Here is a 22,163-nt window from a genome sequence, read left to right as displayed (position 1 = left end):
TACTACTCCTCCGAAAAAAAAACAGAAAAGGCTGCAGAAATACAGGGCTGAGTGGGAGGAGGAAAATCCATGGGTAAAAAAAGTGCCTGAAAACATTTATAAGGCCAACTGTACCGTGTGCCACCGGGCATTTTCAATATCGCATGGCGGGCTGCATGACCTGAAACAGCATGCCTCTAGTGCCGGGCACGCAAACAATATGAGGGGCAAAAAACAAATGCAAACCCTGGACCAGTTTGTCGTCCAACAAGCGTCTCCAGAGGCAGACAAGGTATGTAAAAAAACATCTGGTTTGTTAAAGGCCACCACACCAGCGGCGATACGACTGTGATTAGGAGGAACAAATCTGGAGTCCATCTCAATAAGCCTCTATGATATACCGTCCTCGCCTAGTACAGGAGTGTCATGCAACAGCACAAGCCAATATACTTTTCTCATTTGCACACGGGATGTTGAACAATAAAAGTTCCCCAAAAGTTGTGCCTTGCCCTTGGCTGGCAGCGGGACATCATTTTCTCTACGGGGGTAGGGCACAAGGCATAAGGCCAGGGCCGCGTTATCCTATGGTGCAACCGGTGCAGCAGCACCGGGCCCCACCACTAGAGGGGGCCCCGGACGTCGTGAGATTGGAAAATATGAAACGATATTTTGAGACAATCAATTGTATGTTTGATGCATTTCGCCATCCGTAGGCAAGCAGAGGCGCATATGCATATCTTGTCACCAGGCTAGACAGGCAGCTTGGGCCCCCCAAGACTGTAGCTGGGGAACAGAAGTGGCGATTTGTTACAAGTGTTCTTTCTTTTTAATTTTCACGTGGCCCCCCTACTGAGCCTAGAATCGCCTCTGCATGCACGCAGGAATCGGAGGTCTTCGGAATAATCATTTCAGTCAGATGCTTCTGGTTGTGTGCCACCAGTGAAAACGGTGGTCAATATTTTTTGAGTTTGATGATGGGATGTCTAAAAAAGATGTGAGAAACTCGGCGTCGTCAGCACTTGCTTCAGAAGTACGGATAAACTTCAGCCCGGCATGGATTACCGCATTGAAGAGAAGATTGGCAACGTTAGTCATTTTTGTAAGGTCAGTGTTATAACCCAGTAAACAAAATGACGTTTAAAGGACGTCTTTTTTAGGTCATTTTTGGACGTATAATTTAGGTCATCTGAAGGTGCAGACTGTTACTCCAGACGACGTCTTTTTCGGACGTCTAATGGACGTCCATTTTTGACGTCTGTACTACGTCCATATTAGAGTCATCTCTAGTCCAAATAAGGTCTTAGAGGACATGTTTTTGACGTCATTTTGTAGGTGGTTTTATTGACGTCATCTTTGTGGACGTCTTTTTGACTTCAAATTAACTCTGTGAGTTGTCATTCAAACATAAAAGTGACAGCATTAAAAACCTTGAAACTTCTAGTTTTCAAAATATACAGACAATTATCACATGGAAAGTGACAGGGGGGGTTTACTTTTATTTAGAAAACACTTTTGTTTACAAGGTTCAATCTTCAAAAGTCTTGACTACATACCTCTGCAACGTTTTTTTTTGTAGAGTTGTGTTTACATTCAATTTAAAAAAAAAATTGTATTACATTAACTTTACTGTCATATTATTTTTGTTAGGCTTTTCAGAAGAGGGGGAGATAACAAATGTGATCTTTTTCAAGAATAATTAACATCACTGCGAATTTCATGAAGTATTGATGATTATGACTCGTACACTATCATCTCTTAACAACATTACCGGTGTATTACAAAACCCGAAAGTCTTGAAATTCGAAGTAGTGTTAAATATTCTTGAAAATAACATTCTTATGAAATAGGTTCCAACATATTGGAAGAAAAGACATTGTACCTTGGGTTAAGAGACAGTTCATCTGAATGAAAACTCTGCATTACATCAATGGGTCTTACATCTGCCACATCATATAATTTCACAATCGTCCAGTTTTACAACATATATATTTTTTAAAAATATGATGGTAACACTTTATTTTAACATTACATCGCTTAGCACTAATACATACAATGTTAACCCATTGATGCCTAAAGCACTTGCAGAAAAGGGTGCTGATGCCATACAAAACTCCAGGCGCCAGGGCCAATGTTGCACAACGCAACATCCAGTATCAATGAGTTAATGCCTGTATAAGTAACTTGTAAGGCATGTACTAAGCGAAATCAAACATTTGTTAGGTCCTTACTGAGGTTATATTAGGTAATAAATCCCAAATTGTGCATGAACAAGGCATTTGCGAATACATGCCTAACGTATGTTTGATTTTGCTTAGTGCATGCCTTACAAGTTACTTATACAGCATACAGGCATTAACACTGTATGTATTAGAGCTAATAGATGTAATGATAAAATAAAGTGTTGCCAAAATGATAATCAAAATAATTCCCTGTAATAATCCTAACAAGCATGAACACAGATAAATTGTCATTAAGTGGTAAATTATGGAGAATCGGTCCTTGAGAAGGGACACAAAATGCTCTTTCTTCAGGTGTTACTTGAAGCTGCATAGGCTGTCTGAATGTCAGTGGATTCAAAAGAGTCATTGAAAGATACTCCCATTTCTGTTGTTGTGGACTGGTGTTGTCTACGGAGGTGGTGTCTACATAGTAAGTCCTTGTACACTTGAACAGCCATCTTGGCTGCAAATTATCATCATATCCTGTGCATCTGACAAAGCGTGTACTTGACAAAGATGCCAAACTACTTTCTTGATGTCTGTAGTAACTATTTACATTTTGGGCATAAACACATGTTGTGATCACTGGGCTGCTGGGAAGCTTTGAGAGAAGTTGTAGTGCCTTTGTTCGTTTGTTGGTTGAGATGGGAGCGTCATAAACATATTCAAAGAAGGTGAAAACAGAGCTGAGCTGTGCTGGATATAACAAGTTGCAGACCCAGTAAAGCTTGAACAGCTTGTCAATTGTGCAAGTCAGGCCGTCTGCAACGGGAATGGTCACACGGTCATTCCTGGCGGTTATGACAGACTCTTCAGGTTCCCAATGCAGATCACTAGTGGTTGGGTTGTGGATTCCATCTCAGTGTCAGTAGTGCAGTGAAGAGGGATGTGAAGTTGGTTCCAGACTGAGAAGAAGAAGAAGAAGAAGAAGAAGGAAGAGAGAGAGAGAGAGAGAGAGAGAGAGACATCATCAATAATACTTAATAGCAAGTTGTACTTAACTGATTGAAAGGTATGAAGCATACCAGTCAAACTAAGTATAGCCGAATCAACTACACATGCATTGATATCATGATATCTTCTTAGCTCTTCATTAAACTGAGTGAATTTAATTTCATTCATTTTTCATTTCATTATTTATATACAGTATACGTATGAAGAGTTTATTGCAAAACGGTGTATCTACCTTTTTTTTGCATTTTATTATTGAAAATGGCTTTCCAGAGCTCCTATCACCTATGTGTCAATTCTTGCCATTCAAATATTTTGAGAACATACTTTTTCAACTTACAGTATATCATGCAAGTGAGTACACCCCTCACAGTTTTTGCAGATTTGTGAGTATATATTTTCATAGGAAATCATTAGAGAAATTTCACTTTGACACAATGATTAGTGACCTTTTAACAACATATTTAACCGCTTAAATTTCTTGTTCACTCAGAAAAAAACTAAATACAGCCCTTGATGTTTGAACATGTACTCACAAAAGTGAGTACACCCCAGATTAAAATCCGGTAGAAAAGGGGCTGTGTTGGCTCGAATCGAAACAAAATGAAAAGGGATGAAAGGGGAGGTCATCAGTGTGCGTTTCAACCTTTCTTTGCATTGAACTTTTACATTTTGAGTCTGCATCTGGCTTAAATAGATCGTTGTGAGATTTGAATGCAATCCTATGGAGAATATCATGATCTGCTTCAGTAGTCACAGTGCATGTTGATATGCATGTTTCTTTTAGGTGCATTTCAGATTACCAATGTTGACAGCATCCATGCATCCCCAAACCATGTCAGTCCCGCTACCATGCTTGGCTTTTGATAGGATACATTTTTTTTACTTACTTGTTTACCACCACACATGCTTGACACCATCTAAAGTATATTTGTTTATCTGGGTCTCTTCAGATCACACAACATGGTTCCAGTGATCCATATCCTTGGTCTGTTCATCTCTCTTGAGACCAAGATAAACAAATTTGCTTTAGATAGTGTCAAGCATGTGTGGTGGTAAACAAGTGAGTTTTAGAAAAAAAAAGTGTATCCTCTCAGTAGCCACGCATGGTAGTGGGACTAACATGGTTTGGGGATGCATAAATGCTGTCAACATTGGCAATCTGAAATACACCTAAAACAAACATGCATGTCAACATGCACTGTGACTACTGAAGCAGATCATGATATTCTCCATAGGATTGCATTCCAATCTCACAACGATCTATTTAAGCCAGATGCAGACTCAAAATGTAGTTTAATGCAAAGAAAGGTTGAAACGCACACTGATGACCTCCCTTTTCATTTCAAGACGATTCGAGCCAACACAGCCCCTTCTCTACCGGATTTTAATCTGGGGTGCACTCACTTTTGTGAGTACATGTTCAAACATTAATGGGTGTATTTTGCTTTTTTCTGAGTGAACAAGAAATTAAAGCGGCTAAATAAGTTGTTAAAAGGTCACTAATCATTGTGTCAAAGTGAAATTTCTGTAATGCTTTCCTATGAAAATGTATACTCAAAAATCTGCAAAAACTGTGAGGGGTGTATTCACTTTCGTGATATACTGTATATGAAATTCATTTTGCAATGCGGTATACGTATGAACTTATACAGTATAATATCAGGAAGGAGCCAAGACTGACTTGCACCAACACAGACCCACACGCAAACACACCCAAACGCAAACACACACACACACACACATTCCTACCAAAGATGTCAGCGATGCAGAGTCCTAGCTGGCCAATAGTGTGTGAGGTGTTAAGTTCCGCCTGTCCGTGCAGCAGCAGCAGGTTGGAGGGCGGGACCTTTAGCTTGACTGACAGCTCTTCCACTGCATGCTTCAGAAGCTCTGTCTGCAACACACATACACATAAATATTACTGACACACACATCAGCTGTATAGGGTGATCTACTTTCCATGGCTTCCCCCAACTATAAAACAGAATTATAATACTTCCTGTAAAAAGTCTTTGACTAGGCAAAGCGCTATACAAAACAGATGTACTGCTGTGTGTGTGTGTGTGTGTGTGTGTACCTGTGCTAGTTGTATTTGGTGTATGTCTGGTCTGTGGCGTATCTTTAAGTTTACCAGTCGTGCCGGTGTGTTCTGCTGATGCTGCTGCAAGCGTTTTCATTGGCTGGTTTTCCTGCGAGGGCGTGGACTGCATACGATGGCGATGTCTGCATCGTCAGACTCCTCTCCTTCATCCTCCTCCTTTAATTGGCTAGCTGCCGCAGCAATCCCGGCCCCTCTGGTGATGGACGCAGCAGGGAGCCAAGCGCATCCAGCCTCATGTTAATCTCCCTGTCACACGCACACACATACACACACAATGTAAGGAAAGTTGACAAGTCACTGTAGAGAAAGTGTCAGTGCGTGGCATGCACACAAGTGTGTGTGTTGTGTACTCACGTTAGTTTGCGGTTGGGCCGCCGCAGTGCCTTGAGTGGTGTGGAGGGGGAGGGGGGCGGAACGCCTCAGCACAGTCCTAACACCAACACATACACACACAAGGGTGCATTAACACACATCAACATGATGGATATGGTAAGCATACAGCAATAAATTGGAAAAAATATTGTAGGGGCTACTATGTTGACTCATGGTCTGTGTGTGTGTGTGTGTGTGTGTGTGTGTGTGTGTGTGTGTGTGTGTGTGTGTGTGTACACTCACATTGTGCTTTGCATGGGTTTGGTCACCTGGTCCGAGTCATCTGAGAGTTCGGTACACTGCTTCCCTCACCATCGCTGTCGCTGTCAGAAATCTGTCAAACACACAATATACAGTCTCAAGTTTGCCGTGTTAGCTGTAACTCATCCAAATACTGCTACTTTATACAGCAGGCACATATTTACTGACCAAGTTGCTCTCTATGACAAAAGTGCTATGGGCTACTGTGAAAGGTAAACAAGAAACAACAGGTTAACAACACTTGGCGCTAATTAGTTCTCTACAACTACAAACCGCTGCTGTTCCCTTCCGTTTGGGATCCATATCACCAAACTATAGTTCTCTTGAACTTAACTGCATTGTTATAAGAATATGGCTATGACAGCCTTAAATAGCAGGTTAAAATATGGTCATTGACATTTTGGTGACAAGGTCATAACATGTATCGCAATGAGGTCCTAACAGAGGCTCTGCATGAAAGTGTTTTTAGAGATTAAGACGTTTTAAAAGTAACTATCCTTTGAAAAATACCTGCACAAAGTCAACCAGAAAAGACATCTCAGATTTTACACTGCAGCGGCTTCGGAGTCAGAAGATGTGTGAGAACTGTGTAGCACTTTTCATCTGAAAATGAGAGGAGAAAATTGTACAGCAGTACTTAAATTTCACATTTACCAAAGTATCTGTGTTATAACAATATCACAGTAACATATTTATCACAATTGCATACAATACAACAATAAGAAAAAAAAATCTGAAAAAAAATCTAAAAAAACAAATGAAAGGAGGCAGAGGGCCTGTAAGTGGATGGCAATTAGACACATGATCACATAAATAATATGATACACATGGAAACACACACACACACACTTACCATCAGTCTGATCATCTAACTGTTCAATCAGAGTAGGAGCTTGGACAGATGTGGCCACAAGACCTGGGCCCTGATTAAGAGAGGAGAGAGAGGGGGGGAGAGCACGTTAGTTCCCAGTGCATTGAAGGTACTTTAAAAATCCCGTAGCCATAACTGGTGTTGATACCTTGGTAGTCGCCACACTTCACACGCAGCTGTTCTACTCTGCCACCTAAAACTCAAACTTTGAATCTTCTTTTCAAACGTCATGGTATCGTCACCAATTACCATTGCCTACAATATCTCGTGCGTGTCAGTTTTATCCCTCGAACAGCGTACATCTGGCACGTCGCACCCTCCATCTGAAACAACTGCCGGTATTTTCCCAACACACCGTCATACGAGGTCTACCGAGACAAAACACGACAGCGTTGACCAGTTGCCCAGATCTACCATATTCAACTACATACTGAAACGGTGAAAACCACGACACTTACATGGAACTACGGTTCAAAGCTTGTCTATTGACTGGCCACAACAACTACAACCAAGCCGACATAATGTGATTCGGAAATTCGTTTGTATCACCTTTCATCGAGCCAACACAAAACAGTGGGATACTGCTTGCTTTTACTGGTGCTATTCTTTATCATGTACGAGGCGGATGGTCTGATTTACATGATTTGACGCAGAACTGCTTACGTTTGAAGCGCTGAAGTTTAAAATCGCCTCTATGCTAGCTAGCCCTTGTCTTGCCCCCTCCGATACCTGTTACTAGCAGCATCCACTTTTGCCCCACTACCAGTACTAGCTCTACGTCAATCCATCCGTGGTGTTTCAGTATCCTTGCATAAATCCTGTCAGACTTTCTTTCTTTTATGTTCAGAAAATAGCTTTCAAACTTCACATCAGTAAAGTGCCGCCTGATTTCTTCCACACCAGCTAATTATCAGTTACCCTATTATTCTAGCAACCAATGTTAGCAAACCATCCAATATCACATTTCAAACCTTTACTTTTCCCAACACAACACATTTAACCATTAAGTTAGTCCACATGTGAATTAAAAGAAAATAAATATAATTTATAGTGCAAGCGTTAAAGATCAATAGCTAACTGAGTATCAATAACTAGCTAAATCTGATTGTAGGCTAGCTTAATGTTCACAGAATCACTGAGGCTGTTCCAATGTTCGTACAGCAAAACTTGTGAAGCAGGGTTTGATTTTAACCATACATTAACGGCAACACACGTAATTGTTACGAAATTATACCAATAAAGCGAATTACTTACGCCAGCCTCTCTCGGTGTCTGAAGTCAAGTGAAGTCACCGCATCTTGCATTTCCAACGGTAGAAAAGGCGGGCGGAAGTCTGCTTTCAAATGTCCAGTCACGCGATTGGACAGCCAAACGGCCGTTAGTTTCTCACTTGTAGCACGACCCAGAAATGAACCTCTTAACTTCAGGTTTCACACATTCTGTGAAATATTACACAGAAATGACACATAATCTGTCAATGCTGTCTACACATCCCAATGTGTTATTTTTTTTGACACATCTGTTTAGGCAGTGTGTCCCACCGTGCATTGCACGTTGGAGAGTATCTCTAGTTTGGGATTGCCACACACTCTTTCCCCACCCGATGTGAACAGAAAAAATAGCCTACTAGGAAAACTACTATGGCCTATTTTTAAAAAAAAAAAAGCACAAAAAAAGCAACAGCAACAACAACAATCATGTCGATTTCCCTCACCTGTTTTTGACGTCCAAAAAAGTGACCTAGACTGACGTCCGAATTTTGAACTTCATAATGACGTACAAATAGGGTCATTATTAGACGTCCAAATAAAGGACCTAGTTTGTACGTCATTCTAAGGTCCAAAACTGGTCATGGACCGACGGACGCAATTTAGACCTAATTTCAACGTCTATACGACGTCCAATGTTTAGTGGGAATCGCTTTTTGTAATGGTTGCATAGCGATCACGGACTTGTGCAATCATGTAAGCTAAGCAAACAAGAGCACAGCACACCAACCTAACTTTATCTTATTCTATAGTCAAAACATGGGGAAATAAATCACGCAACCAACTGCGTTCGCGAAACAAATTAGTCTTGCATGTCGCGGAGAGGATCACTTCTGAGGTGTTAGGCCTATTAAAAAAGTGTTCACAATAATGCTGCATAAAGTGCACCAACCAGCACTCAAAGTTCTGACAGTCTGACAACAACAGGGCAAGCCAAGGATTTAGCAAACACTAAAATGATATAGTCGCATTTTCCAAAAGCACTGTTATGGCCATTTCCCTAAAGCACTGTAATAATGTCGATGTTCTGTCAGCGTAGCCTATATCGTTGCGTTCGGGTTTGTGTTCAGTTAGCCTAAAACATGCCTGGGTACCACTCGCAGATTGTTCAGTTAGCAATGGCTCTTATCTGGAAGAAAAAAAACGTGTGTGATACATCCACATCTAAACATTACGAATTTGCACCGTAGTCTACTGTAATGATTGCATACAGTGTAATGCACCATCTAGATGAAAACCGCTGACTTCTTAATTGGTAGGCTATATGGTAGACTACATTTTGAGGGGATTTCGTGACAGCTTCGCTTTGCAGTGGTTCGCTGCTAAGGGATTCCCTCCTTGCGAGTTGCGACAAGCGACACAGCTGAGTAGGCTAGGCTACTTTCCTTTGACAGTCAGTCAGTCTTTCCAAGGCCATTGGAGGTTAAATTATTTAACACGTGTTTACCACGACGGTTTCGATTCGACAAATTGGTCGGCAGCAACGTAGCAAAAATAAGAGACTTGTGCTTCTGTTTGGAAGTTCTAGCTGAGCCGACAAACGGCAGTGCACAGAATCTCCTCCCTGTCAGCTGGCTATGCTTCCTGCGTTGTGACTAGTGAACTCAGCAGGGGGTTCAGCGCACCCTTTTTTGTGTTGGAGTAAACCGTGTAGACTGCGTTTCATGCGTTTTGAATATGGCTCAATTATAATGTGGCGTAGGGGCCCCGGATTGCGTCTGCACCGGGCCTCGGCGAGGGTTAACGCGGCCCTGCATAAGGCGAGGACTGGAGGAGAGTAATTAGATGGATCCTTGCTACGTGCAGTGCGCAATTCTTGCAGAGTGATTGGCTATTTTACGGAGCACGGGCCAAGGGTGCGACAATGTGCCTAATCAAAGAGCGCTCATTGCAAAGAATGTCCTCGACCTCGATTGTCTAAATCGTCCATTTGTCTTTACAGAATGTACACACAAAGCCTAAATCGTGGGCTCTAACTGATAAGGACTGCGCTCGCTGGTATAAGTTGTGCCTGGGTTGTCTCCTGCGCAGCGCACAATCTTATGGTCACGATACAATGTGTAAACTAACGTCGAGCAATCATGATCCATTTGCATTCACAATGAATTGTGCTCAGAAGTTATTGGCCCTATATAACGCGAGCACGAATGAATAACAGCTGGCTAATTGCCTCACTGTCATGTCGGGGGGAAATGATGCGACTTCACCTGTGAGTTCCTATTTCCAATCGCAGCTGGTGTGTGTGGTGCCCATCCAATGAATGCGGCTATACTTGCATGGATGATATAGCCTGGAAAACCAGCGCCACCCGCTGGACGCCAAAAGGTTACATTTAGGCTGGTTTATCAGGCTATGCATGATATATTATTTTATGTTCTATGAAAAAAAAATACAGTAAGCTAATGAATGAATAAGGCTACATGAAAACACACAAATGAATAAAGAATACATAATATGGGCATACTTAAATACAAAAAAATAAATTTCTTACAAGATAGATAGACAGACAGATAGACAGATAGCACTGATTCTTGAAAGTTTGGCAAAAACATGTCCCTGCAGTAAAATATTAATTCTGTTGAAAATCAACTAAATTTTCACAAACAAAATGAACCCAGGTAATGGCCAAGGGGTCTGTCACACGAATACATTTTTGTTTGAAATATTTAAGTGTAATTTTATTACTTTTCATGGCTATAAACCTGTCCACACCCTGTAAAAACGCCTGTCCCAAGGACTGGCATCATCATTTCAATTGACTTAAAATACAAAAATCACTAACAGAATTGAACAATATCACCATGATGTGGAAGACCATATTAAAGTGGTTCTACAGATGTGCACATAGTGGATGTAAAACAATATTTACTATTATTTACTGATTGCTCAAAATGTGTCCAGCATATTGGTCACCACCGTCAGATTTTTTCTAAAAGACAATAAAATCAGGTATGCACAAGGTAATTTTCATTACTGAGGACCCCTTTTCAAACCTTTAGCTCTACTGCCTACTTCACCATCACTGAAGCTCCTGTAAGTTTATTATTTTGTCCTCAATTTGTTAATTTGTTTGGACACTGGTACTGTCCCAACCATAAACTGTCAACACCGTCGGGGGTTTTAATAGTATTGTATTACATTAATGTTAATAAATATAATTTTTTTCAGAAAAGGTATGAAGCACCCAAGAAACAGAGCGAAAATGAAATGGCTAATGTGAACAAACAATGCATAATATTTAAAAGAGTGCTTTTTTGTCTCACACCGTCAGATGTCACCACCGTCAGATTTTGTTCTGCTCATCATGTTGTTCCATATTATACTAAATTGTGCTGGTTAATGAAACATTACTAGGCATGTTAGTAATAATTGTGATCCAAAATGATACTCTAGCCACCACTGAGGTGCATTTGGAGGTTTTTTTGTCAGAAAACCTGACGGTGGTGACATCTGATGGAGTTCACAAAAAAGCACATGTTTTACGTGTTTTTGACATGTTTTAAGAATATGCATACAATAAGTATCTACAGTTATGTTGAATTGTTAAAGTAATTCACTTTAATACAGTAAACATGTGTTTTTACTGTGTTTACATGTGTTTTGTCTGCCGCTGTTGACAAAACAAGAAAGAGCCCATTTTATGAAAAATGTTAAACATGGGGAGCTTGGCCAATGCATTCACTGCACAGCCAAGACCTACATCTATGATAATACACCTCTATATTTTGGATTTGAACAACTTAAAAGCTGTTTTTACCACATTTTCAACAACCAGTGGCTTACTTCCTAGGTAATCTAACTAATGAAGTAAAAACACATGCTCATACTGTGCACACACAAAAATAAAGTGTTTATGCAAGATGCCATTGACTTGAGAGGGCTATTTATTTTGCTAAATGCAGGTACTAATTAGGCCACTTTCACCACTCTCAGATTACTGTCACCACTGTCAGTTCTTCAGTCACCACCGTAAGAAGGAGTTTTGGACATTTTAAAGGAATGTGCTTACAACATTTTCCTCAGGAGTTGTTGAAATATCAAAGTAATAGCCAATTTAAGCCTACACGAATATTTGTGAAATTACAAAAAAATGTTTGTTGTATTTAGGCGTTAAGTAAGCATCGTATGACGGTACATATTTTAAAATTAGAACACATGAAACAGTATTAAAATAGAACAAAAGTGAATTTTCAACATTTAAAGGCATATGTGTGAACCAAAAAATACACATAATCACTTAAAAACTCCAGATACATATGCAACCAAATCAATACAATTTTAATAACTTTTAATTGTGTCTGACGGTGTTGACAAAAAACAAGGTATGATCGGAGAAAAGCCTGATTTCTGAAAAAAATACATAATGGGGAGATTGGCCTTGTGCATTTCTGAAAAGCCAAGACCTTAGTCTACGAGGATATACCATATAATTTTGTAATTCACTTTGTTTTTTTCTGTCAACATTACAACCTGTTTTAGCCACTTTCTCAAGAATCAGTGATAGATAGATAGATGGATAGATGGATAGATGGATAGATAGATAGATAGATAGATAGATAGATAGATGGATAGATGGATAGACTAATGAGCAGGCAGTTATGCACAAACTATTGGCCTACAGTGGAATTTCTCTTCTCATTTACAGGTGACAGCTGCAGAAGTAGCACATGTCTACCATGCTGTTAAGCATGGCCTCAGCTACAACTCATCTGATTGCGCACATAAATTAAATCAAAAGACCCTGTCTGACTCTGCCATCGCTAAGAAGATGTCCTGTGGGAGGACAAAGTCTGAAGCAATAGTGACAGATGTTCTGTCCCCCATGGCAGTAGAGGAGGTTATCAAAGTTCTGAAAAATGATGGAAACCCTCTCCCATTCTCCCTCCACACCGATGCCTCTAATAGGGGTAATAGGAAGATGTTCCCCTTAGGCGTACAGTTTTTCACCCCTAGTGCTGGTATAGTCAACAAGGTCATTGATTTTGTGGAGACTGCAGATGAGACCGCAGATGGGATTGCGAAGATGTTACTCAGCTGCCTCCAAAACCTAGGTCTATCGCCGGAGCAAATCTCTGCCTTCAGTGCAGAGACAATGCAAACGTGAACTACGGCAGGCACAACTCTGTCTTCACCAAATTGAGGGAGACCAACGATGGAATCCTGCGTGGCAATTGCCATGCACACATCATCCACAACACCTTGAAAAAAGCCCTTGACAGCCTCTCAGTGGATGTGGAAAACATAGTGCTCAAGGTGTTTGGTTTCTTTTCACTGTCAGCCAAAAGAAGAGAGTCCCTGAAAGAGTTTTGTGAGTTTTGTGATGTTGAATTCCATGAAATCCTGCGTCATGTGGTGACAAGATGGCTATCTCTCAACCCTGCAATCACACGCCTGTTGCAGAACTGGGTTCCACTGAAGTCGTACCTCGTCAGCATTGGGGACGAATGTCCAAGGCACCTGCAGCGATTGCTGAGGTTGACAGAAGATGCTGCTGAAGTGGAAGAATCAGACACTGTCGAAGTGTATCTGCTATTCTGCAACAATGTCATGTCCCTGTTCGAAGAAGTGGTGAAGAAATTAGAAAGGAATTTAACCACAGCTGTGGACCTCTATGCCATCATGGAATCTTTCCTCAGAGGCCTGAAGCAGAGAAGAGATGATGAGTTCTACGGGTACCTGACCAAAAGAAGGCTACAGCGTCTCATACCATCTGATGCTGATGTTGCCAGGCAGGAGTTCAAAGCCTTCTTAAACCATGCCATCGATTACCTTGAGAAGTGGTTTGACTACTCAGACAAAAACTGGCTCTTCAACCTACAGCCCCTCTCTCTCACATCTGGCAAGATTTCTTTTGATGACCTTGAGAAGATCATTGAACAGCTTCGCCTGGTTGGCAGGTAAGAAGGAGGCAATTGCCAGTGTAATGATAATCCATGATGGCTATAGACAAATAAATACAATTGATAGAAATTATACACAAATAAATACATAAATACACACAATAAATATAGGCCCTATACATGTGCCATTTTTCAACTTCAATCAACTCAATCAGTTCATTATCTTTATATATAGATGGATAATAAATTAGACAACACATGTTGTTAAAATAGTATTCAAAAATATAAAACAATACACTGGATTTGCTTTGATTTTATTCACCACTGTCACAGAAGCCTAGGCATATATACAGTAGCTATATGTAAAACTTCAACCTTTGCCACTGATAACATTTTTTGCTCCCTTTTCGCAGGCTAAATCTCTGCATGGACAACGTCTAGTGTGTGACCGCAAATGGCCTTTTGGCCCACCTCACTGCACCTCAGGAGGACTGGCAAAGCAAACAGACTGCAGAGAGGTGGATGCAGCTTCTCCAGGCAGCTGCCCTGCCCAACCTCCAGGCTGTTGCATCTTTTCTACTCAGCATCCCCTCATCTACTGGCTTTGTGGAGAGGATCTTCTCCCTCATGAATGCAAAATGGTCTGACGTGAGGAACAGATGTTCCACTGCACTCATCAAGGCAGAGCTCATTGTCAGCCTCAACTATGGCATGCCTTGCTCAGAGTTCTACTCAGCAGCCCTAAACAATAAAAGGCTTCTAGCTGCTGCAAGAAGCCAAAAGAAATACAAATGGAAGCAATGAGAGAAATGAGAGTATAGCAGCTCAGCATTAAGAAATAAAGAATGAAGAAAAAAATGCACAGCCACTTTCTGTTCCCGTGGTCCATTATCTTGCAATTGTTGTACGTGTTTTGTGTTCAAAATAAATTGTGAAAACTGTTAACTGTGGAAATGTCTCAGTTACATCATTTGCCCTAAAATTGGTTAAAATGCAGGAAATTGCTCCCTGAACCCCGCTTCATATTTTTGCGCGCCGCCCATAAGAGGTGTCCCTTATTTTTTCCCCAGAGAGTTGGCAACCCTAGTCATGAGCCGTGTTTTATGCAATCATTAATTAGACAATTGACGATTCCATAAGTACACACCTACACATTATTGATACCCAGCGCGAAGAGTTTAACACACTCTTCATGCATCATTTCTTATACTCTTATTCCTCACATATAGTAATAACACATTACATATTTGGAATTGTATAAGAATTGTATACTTATTAATGTAATTATAATTACATTATTGTACTTTCTTACATTTAACGTCATACCCATTAATTGTAGTTGACCCTACATATTTTGGTGCCCTTGCGTGAGGAAGAATATTCCCCGTACCAATTAATGTGGGATTACCCCTACACGTGTCATTGCAGAACATTTTTAATATCTGTATCACTTCCTCATCCATGCTAACATATTTAAGGAGAGTGAACAATTATTTCCACCAAATGTGCAGTTTGCACATATGAAATTTGCAATTTGCAAAATTTCTAGGGTCTTTTTGGCCGCCATCTTGGAAAATGGCCAGCATTTTAAGTAGTAAATAAAGTAGACTTGATTGTAGGCCTATTGGTCTTAATCACATACAAGCCGAATTTCATCATAAATTGCTTGGACAATTCTGTGCAATAAATCATTTTCTAGGGTCTTTTTTTGGGGATATCCATCTTAGAAAATGGCAGCCATTTCAAGTGACTAATTGGGTAAATTTGATTGCACTGGTCTTAAGCACATACATGTTGAATTTCATGCTTGTATCATAATTTGCTAGGTCAATTCTATGCAATAAATCAATGTCTGGGGTCTTTTTGGTGGCCATCTTGGAAAATGGCCACCATTTTAAGTGGCCAATCTGGTAGATTTGATCGTATTGATCTTAAGCACATACATGTTGAATTTCATGCTTGTATCATAATTTTCTAAGTCAATTCTATACAATAAAACAATTTCTGGTGTCTTTTTTGGCAGCCATCTTGGAAAATGGCCGCCATTTCAAGTGGCCAACCAGGTAGATTTGATCATATCGGTCTTAAGCACATACATGTTGAATTTCATGCTTGTATCATACTTTTCTAGGTCAATTCTATGCAATAAATCCATTTCTGGGGCTTTTTTTTGGCAGCCATCTTGGAAAATGGCCGCCATTTCAAGTGGCCAATCAGGTAGATTTGATCGTATATGTCTACACGTTGATTTTCATGCTTTTATCATAAATCTCTAGGTCAATTCTATGCAATAAATCCATTTCTGGAGCCCTTTCTGGCGGCCAAGTGGCCAATCGGGTAGATTTGATTGTATTGGTCTTAGGCACATACCTGCCAAGTTTCATGCTTGTATCATAATTTGCACGATTCTTGCCAAATTGGCCTTGTAGCCGCTCTACTAATACTAGAGCTATTGTTCTAAAGACGTTACACATGGCCTGGTCCAACTTAACTAGTGAACCAGTGTTGCAAAAAAAAATATTTTTTAAAAAAACCATCGGTGCATGACGTCATTACGTAATTACGGGAGTCTCCACCAAGATGGCGGACTACGATTCTGAGGCTCTGAGAAATCCGAAAATTTCGAGGGGCATTGCCAGTCTAGGTTAATACAGGTCTGTGAGCGAAACAGTCATGAAAATCGGCCATTTTGGAAAACGGCGGCCATATTGAATGTTGGTGTAGGAGATGACACCAAAATTCTTCCAGTTGACATTCTGGTCAGTAATAAACAGCATTTCAAGTTTGACAGGAAAATAGGCCTACTTTTACCAGCCAATTACCTGTCTGTCTAAGCTAATAAGACTTCAGGCACATCAGTCTATCAATATTAGCCTATTCTTTTTTATGGAAAGAATGTTGCAATTGGCATGCACACTATGCTTCAACATACCAATGTGAAAATGTACTGACGAATTCCTTGTCCAGAACAGCAGCTCAACGTGAGTCATTTATTGCGTGAGGGGAAAATCGAAAAGCCTCGTGCTGCCTCTATTCAGTAGCAGGTGCCAAGCCTAGAAGTCTGAAAGAATGGATTTTGGAATGCCAGGAAGCTGTTTGCTGGTAGAGCAGCGCGTAGCGACCACTAGCGAGAAGAAGGTAGGGAGGAAATCGCAAAATGGCCGACGCGGAGTTCGTGTACTTCCTAAGTTTCTGTTTCAATTTGGACTGCTTCAGTGAGATTTAAAAATTCTGGCGGGTCGCCCCTGCTCGAAATTGTAAGGTATTCATAATATTTAAGGATTTCAGCGGCGTTTCCCTTGAAAACATGCACGGATTTTAATGGCGTGGCCTCCGGAATGCTTCCTGATTATTGTTTAACAGTGTGGCTGTAGTTTTCAGGACCGACATGTGTGGCGATGTCTTTCTATAATTCTATGTACATCTTTGCAAATGGATTAAGTCTAAAGAGTCTGTCACAAAATCGGCTGAGCTGTTTTCAAGACCATAAACAACATCGGATGATTTCGTCGTTGAGGACAAATATCCCCTGACTATTTAGGAGTGGATGTAAAAATGGTGGCGGAAGACTAAGCCATGGAAGAAGACGATATTGCCAATGGTGATTTACCAACGCTCTTCTATATCATATTTTGCTATTCACTGTACGAAACACGTGCTATGTCAATTTGGCAGTAAACTATGCTTTTTATGCCGGTATACGGCCGGGCAATGCTGTGGACTTGGCCCTAATATGTCCTCCAATGTGTCGCAGCAGCAGTGGTGTAACATTTCAGTGTGACGCACGCAGCTAGTAACAGGCCAACTTTAGCTGCCGTTATGAGCAGAAATAAACACGAGGTTTACATACTAAGCCACAGAAGTCAGTGTGACATTATTGCCGTACTCGCTGTTGGTCCACGATTGCTTATTACCAAAGCAAAAAGTAAATGGTACTCATATCAGAGACATGTCGAGATTTACAGATCGTGGCATGAATAGGTTGTTGACATTAGAGACAGAACATTGCTAGGCAACCTTCAGATGTGTCTGGCGTCTCAGGAACATCCAATTTTGGATTGGTCATTATTGTTGTAAGCACGTGTTACAATGTACCGTCTCTGTAGTTGTCTTTTTGATCATTTCCGATTCTTATCAAGCTCACCTGCTGTCGATATATGATTGAAAACATCTGTCCAACTGTTGTTAGGTAGGTCAGAGTAGGCTAAGTGTATTGACTAGGCATTGATGATGGTGTGGTCAGAATCTTTCTTCAGGAAGATTCTGACCACATTCACCTTGTAGCTCACAGTTACATGCAAAATGTCAGTAATATTGCAAATGGTCCAACATAATAATCAGTAGGAAACAGTGTAATATGCTGGTAACAGAGTAAGTGTGGATCCTGATGAACAATTTGAGCAACATTTTATGCAGGCAATAAATGAATAGGCCTATGCATACAACAGCATGTAACAAATTAGGGGTAACCGGTATGACAATAAACAAGTACGCTTATCTTTGTTATGGCCGGACAGACTGATGTATCAGAAATGCATATTCCGTTGCTTTATTACTATCATGTAATAGACTGTTTACTGTTTAACGTCTTTAGGTCTAATTTGTGACTAAGTTATGTGTATTTCCTTATGCTGGAATTTGTTTGACTGTTTTAGATTGCTTATTGCCTTTCCATGGGCTTGCATCATCTTTGGGTCCATGACAATGTGTTGATGAAGAACTGCTTTGAGAGTTGTGACAAAAAGATACAAGATGAATTTCATTCATGACCAATGAAACGTTTTGAACTCAAAAAGGGGAAATAATGTAAGTTAGCTTAACAAGATCGAAAAAGTCTTCTCAGTAAAAAAAAGTGTCAGTGTCTACCTGCCTCAGGTGCTGGTTATGGGCACACTATTTTTAAAAGCAATTATTTTGTTATCCGTTCACATATGACATGTGGATGAAAACTCAATTGTGACAGGTGCCTTAATATCCCTTAATGGGATATTTTTTAAACCACCGTTTTGAAATGTGTGTTCCAAACCCCAGTTTACGAGTACACGAGAGGCCAAAATCAATATGTTAATACGATATTTATACAAATATTTATATTTACTGGTAAAGGTATCTAAAACTGCAAACTGCTACATCATCAACAGTGGTCCTCAACCTGTTTGAAAAGAAAAAAAAAACCCTCCCCCTGACCTAATCATAAGCATGCCAATGCCCTCCACTCCACAGCATAATGTTAAAGATTATGAAAACAGCACATCCAAACAAGATTTTGAAACTATTAAAAATCTGTGTACGATTACTGATTATGCTGGAAGATTTTTGTACAGCTTTCTAGAATGATGTTAGAGCTTTCATTCACTTTGAATGGGCCTTCCTACAAATAGCACAACAACAATGAAAAAATTGAATAATTGTAATTTACTTTCAACAATACAGAATAAAAGTGTGCTTAAACAGCTACTGAATATCATTCCCAAATTATTGGGAGTTATTGGAGAACAGACAGATTCTGAACCCCCTCTAGCAACTTTGGACAAATAAGCTTAATCCTAAAACTGGAAAAAGTTGTCAGCACGAAATAGAGGACTATAGTGATGCACCGATCAGCATTTTTTTGACCGGTCACCGATCACCAAAATCATGATCTGCCGATTGCTGATCACAAAAGGAATTGAGAAATCCCCATGCCTTTTCAGCAGTGCATGCACCATTTATAGTAATTCAATAATCTATTAATCAACTATATTTTGAATGCCTTTTATTTAAAATAACTACTTTAAAATTGCCTACTTTGGGCCATTTGCCCCGTACAAAGCAGATATAAAACAAAGAGGGGTCAGGAGGACCAAGGTAAATAAAATCACAAAAATAAAGCCAATCAAACAGCAAAACCAAAACTTGCAAGGCCTATTGTGTCTTAAACAAAATCATTTAGTGCCCAATAACAGATGACCAATTTCTTTTTATCATGATGAGCATCTCTGCATTATAACACATTTATGTCCTCAAAGTCAGAAAAACGAAACCTCTCTGCATTTTGAGCCAGCATAAAAAAATCAGATATTTCAATTTAAAAAGACGTCTGTAATTTGAATGTAATCAGGTAGGCCTGTGGAATGTTTATTAACTTTGGTGGATGCAGTTTTACAATTTGCCTTTGTATGTTCTGCAAGTCTAAGTGTATGGCCTTAATGTAAATGTCTAAAACGCTGAGTGTAAAATGAATAATTAAGTTTATTTACATCATAATAGTCATAGTATAATCTGGCAGAAATGTTTAATTGTAAATTCTAAAAACTGTATAACTTAAATTTGAAAATGAAAACGAAATCCATTAATATCATCCAGAGAAAATATGTAAGCTTAATTGTGTTGTTGTGTCTGATTACATTAATATGTAAATGCTTTCGTTTTTTTTTAATTATGTATTATTATTCAAGCATGTATATTGCATCAAGTTATCCTAGCAGCACTGAAAATGTGTCATTTAGTGCAGCATTGATTGTTGTACCATCTGACATGGCAAACATTTCATTCAAACTTTATATGACAATATGCAAAGCCATCAGAACTTTTGTGATAATTAGGAATTGATTCAAATAATTCAATACAGTATCATTTGTAAAGTATAATGTATGGTACTCCTTCGCAAATGTTCGTACCACATTGACAATTTAGAAGTTGACTTGACACAATTTCCCAATTTTGAAATGGCATTAATGAAAATGGGATTCACTTTCTCTTTATTAATATTAAAATGATATGAAATGTATGTTCTGTTCTTTGTATTATTGTTCAACAAGACAAATGTAGGATTATTACAAACTAATACACCATCTGTTTTATTGAGAATTTCTCCTCTTTTGGACAGGTGGAAATATTTGGTTCAAAGCTTTCATTGTTAAGCATTTAACTGTCTTGTGTAAATAAAGGCTTAACCTGACCCCAAGATATTGGAAAAAAAGTCTTGTCTCTGTTTCTTCTTCTCTGCAGAGCTAATGGAGCTGGTGCTGCCGGGAACGGAGGTGTATGATGACCGCATCATGCCCCTCCTCCACAGCTCCTATCTCTATGACGACTCCAGGAAGTGTTTCCAATACAGCTCTGCTCACTTATTCAACAGCCACGCCTTGCAGACCAGGGTGAGTATGGCGACAAGGAGAGCCGTCTAATACGTAGGAGGGTCAAGATTATCCCATTGACCGAGGCGCCAAAATAAGCACCTTTTGTTAAAGGGACACTGTGCAGGAAATGGTCAAAAAAGGTACTGCAACTATGCTACTTATTGAAATTGGGCTGCCTATTGCCAAATGTGATCTTTACATGAAAGTGTACTAAGTATGAAACAAATATTTTCTAGTATGGTCCAAGTACAGTCATTTTTGCAGCTAAAAAAGGCTATTTTTGGAAATTCAAAATGGCGGACCATGGAGAAGATCCCCCTTTTCATGTATGAAAAGTGCAATTTTTCCAGTCATAATGAAAACTTAGAATTTGATGCTGGTGGTAAGTATTCATGAAAAAGGTAACATTAGTGAATGGGCAGCATGAATTCTGGAAATAAACAACTAGAAATCTCACACAGTGTCCCTTTAAGTCTACTTTTGCATGAATGCACATTCTTTAATATGAAATATATTTCCCATAATAACCATCCTTAGACATATAACTGAGGTTATTGATGATGTAGAGTATAGCAAAAAATATAATTAATGTAAAAATTTGTAAAAATCTTATCGTAAAAACGAATTAATAACATATCGTTAAGTAAAACTGATTTGCATTTGTGCATTAATTTGGCAGTATGCTACCTTTCGAGCCGAGAAGCGAGAATGCGGTTACACTGAGACGGAGCTGGAGGAATCTTTTGGATTTCTGCTGTTTGATGACGAGAATAAGGTGAGGCAACACTTAATGGTTTACAATTAGGGCTGCACAATATATCGAAAATGTATCAAAATCGCGATATCAAGAGTGGCGATATGCGTATCGCTAAAATGACTTCATTATCGCAAATAAGTAAAACATTTCTGTGCAGTCCAATCACTTGCTGAATGCGCAAGAAGCCCGCCATGACCAAAGCCGCGCTCCCCCAAACAGACCAACAATTAAGTGATAAGAAAAACAGCCCTATTTACAATGTTAAAAAAGTTAAGTTTAGTTCATTAGCTTATTTGACTGGGACCTTGTACAATACGGTTCTAGTACTAGAGTTAGCTAGATAGTTAATTTACATCTGTGGTCCCTGGGCTGCAGGCTTGTACGAAATTCTAAATTGAAATTCAAAGTAATGCCATAATA

The 22,163-nt window shown here is 39.6% G+C and overlaps 2 protein-coding genes and 1 long non-coding RNA gene across 6 annotated transcripts in view; 2 read left to right on the top strand and 1 right to left on the bottom strand.

The window, feature by feature from the left end:
• Positions 1-1,455: 1,455 nt before the first annotated feature.
• On the bottom strand, positions 1,456-8,370 carry LOC134454525 (uncharacterized). Of its 4 annotated transcripts, none has more exons than XR_010035845.1 (7): positions 8,012-8,370; positions 6,740-6,809; positions 5,869-6,489; positions 5,608-5,683; positions 5,284-5,499; positions 4,902-5,046; positions 1,456-3,103 (listed from the first exon to the last, which is right to left on the bottom strand). It is a non-coding gene; the product is annotated as an uncharacterized LOC134454525 (long non-coding RNA). The 4 variants fall into 4 exon arrangements; XR_010035844.1 differs by lacking the exon at positions 8,012-8,370 and having other exon boundaries at positions 5,869-5,959; positions 6,397-6,489; positions 6,740-7,671; XR_010035843.1 differs by lacking the exon at positions 8,012-8,370 and having other exon boundaries at positions 6,740-7,671.
• Positions 8,371-12,917: 4,547 nt separating this feature from the next.
• Positions 12,918-14,306, top strand: LOC134458355 (uncharacterized). The gene is made up of 3 exons (XM_063210641.1): positions 12,918-12,932; positions 13,108-13,922; positions 14,279-14,306. Exons 1-3 carry the CDS (start codon positions 12,918-12,920, stop codon positions 14,304-14,306), a joined length of 858 nt encoding a protein of 285 aa, XP_063066711.1.
• Positions 14,307-16,985: 2,679 nt separating this feature from the next.
• The window catches only part of LOC134454517 (uncharacterized), a 55,703-nt gene continuing 50,525 nt past the window's right edge, over positions 16,986-22,163 (top strand). Inside the window, exons 1-3 of the mRNA XM_063205577.1 lie at positions 16,986-17,466; positions 20,856-21,004; positions 21,666-21,761. Of these exons, the coding sequence (XP_063061647.1) occupies positions 17,442-17,466; positions 20,856-21,004; positions 21,666-21,761 (270 nt within the window). The 5' untranslated portion in view covers positions 16,986-17,441. The remainder of the gene's footprint in view (positions 17,467-20,855; positions 21,005-21,665; positions 21,762-22,163) is intronic.

Source organism: Engraulis encrasicolus, chromosome 1, assembly GCF_034702125.1.
Source record: "Engraulis encrasicolus isolate BLACKSEA-1 chromosome 1, IST_EnEncr_1.0, whole genome shotgun sequence".
NCBI classification, from domain to species: Eukaryota; Metazoa; Chordata; class Actinopteri; order Clupeiformes; family Engraulidae; genus Engraulis; species Engraulis encrasicolus.
Note: the sequence above shows the minus strand (reverse complement) of the source record. Positions and strands in the feature narration are given on the sequence as shown.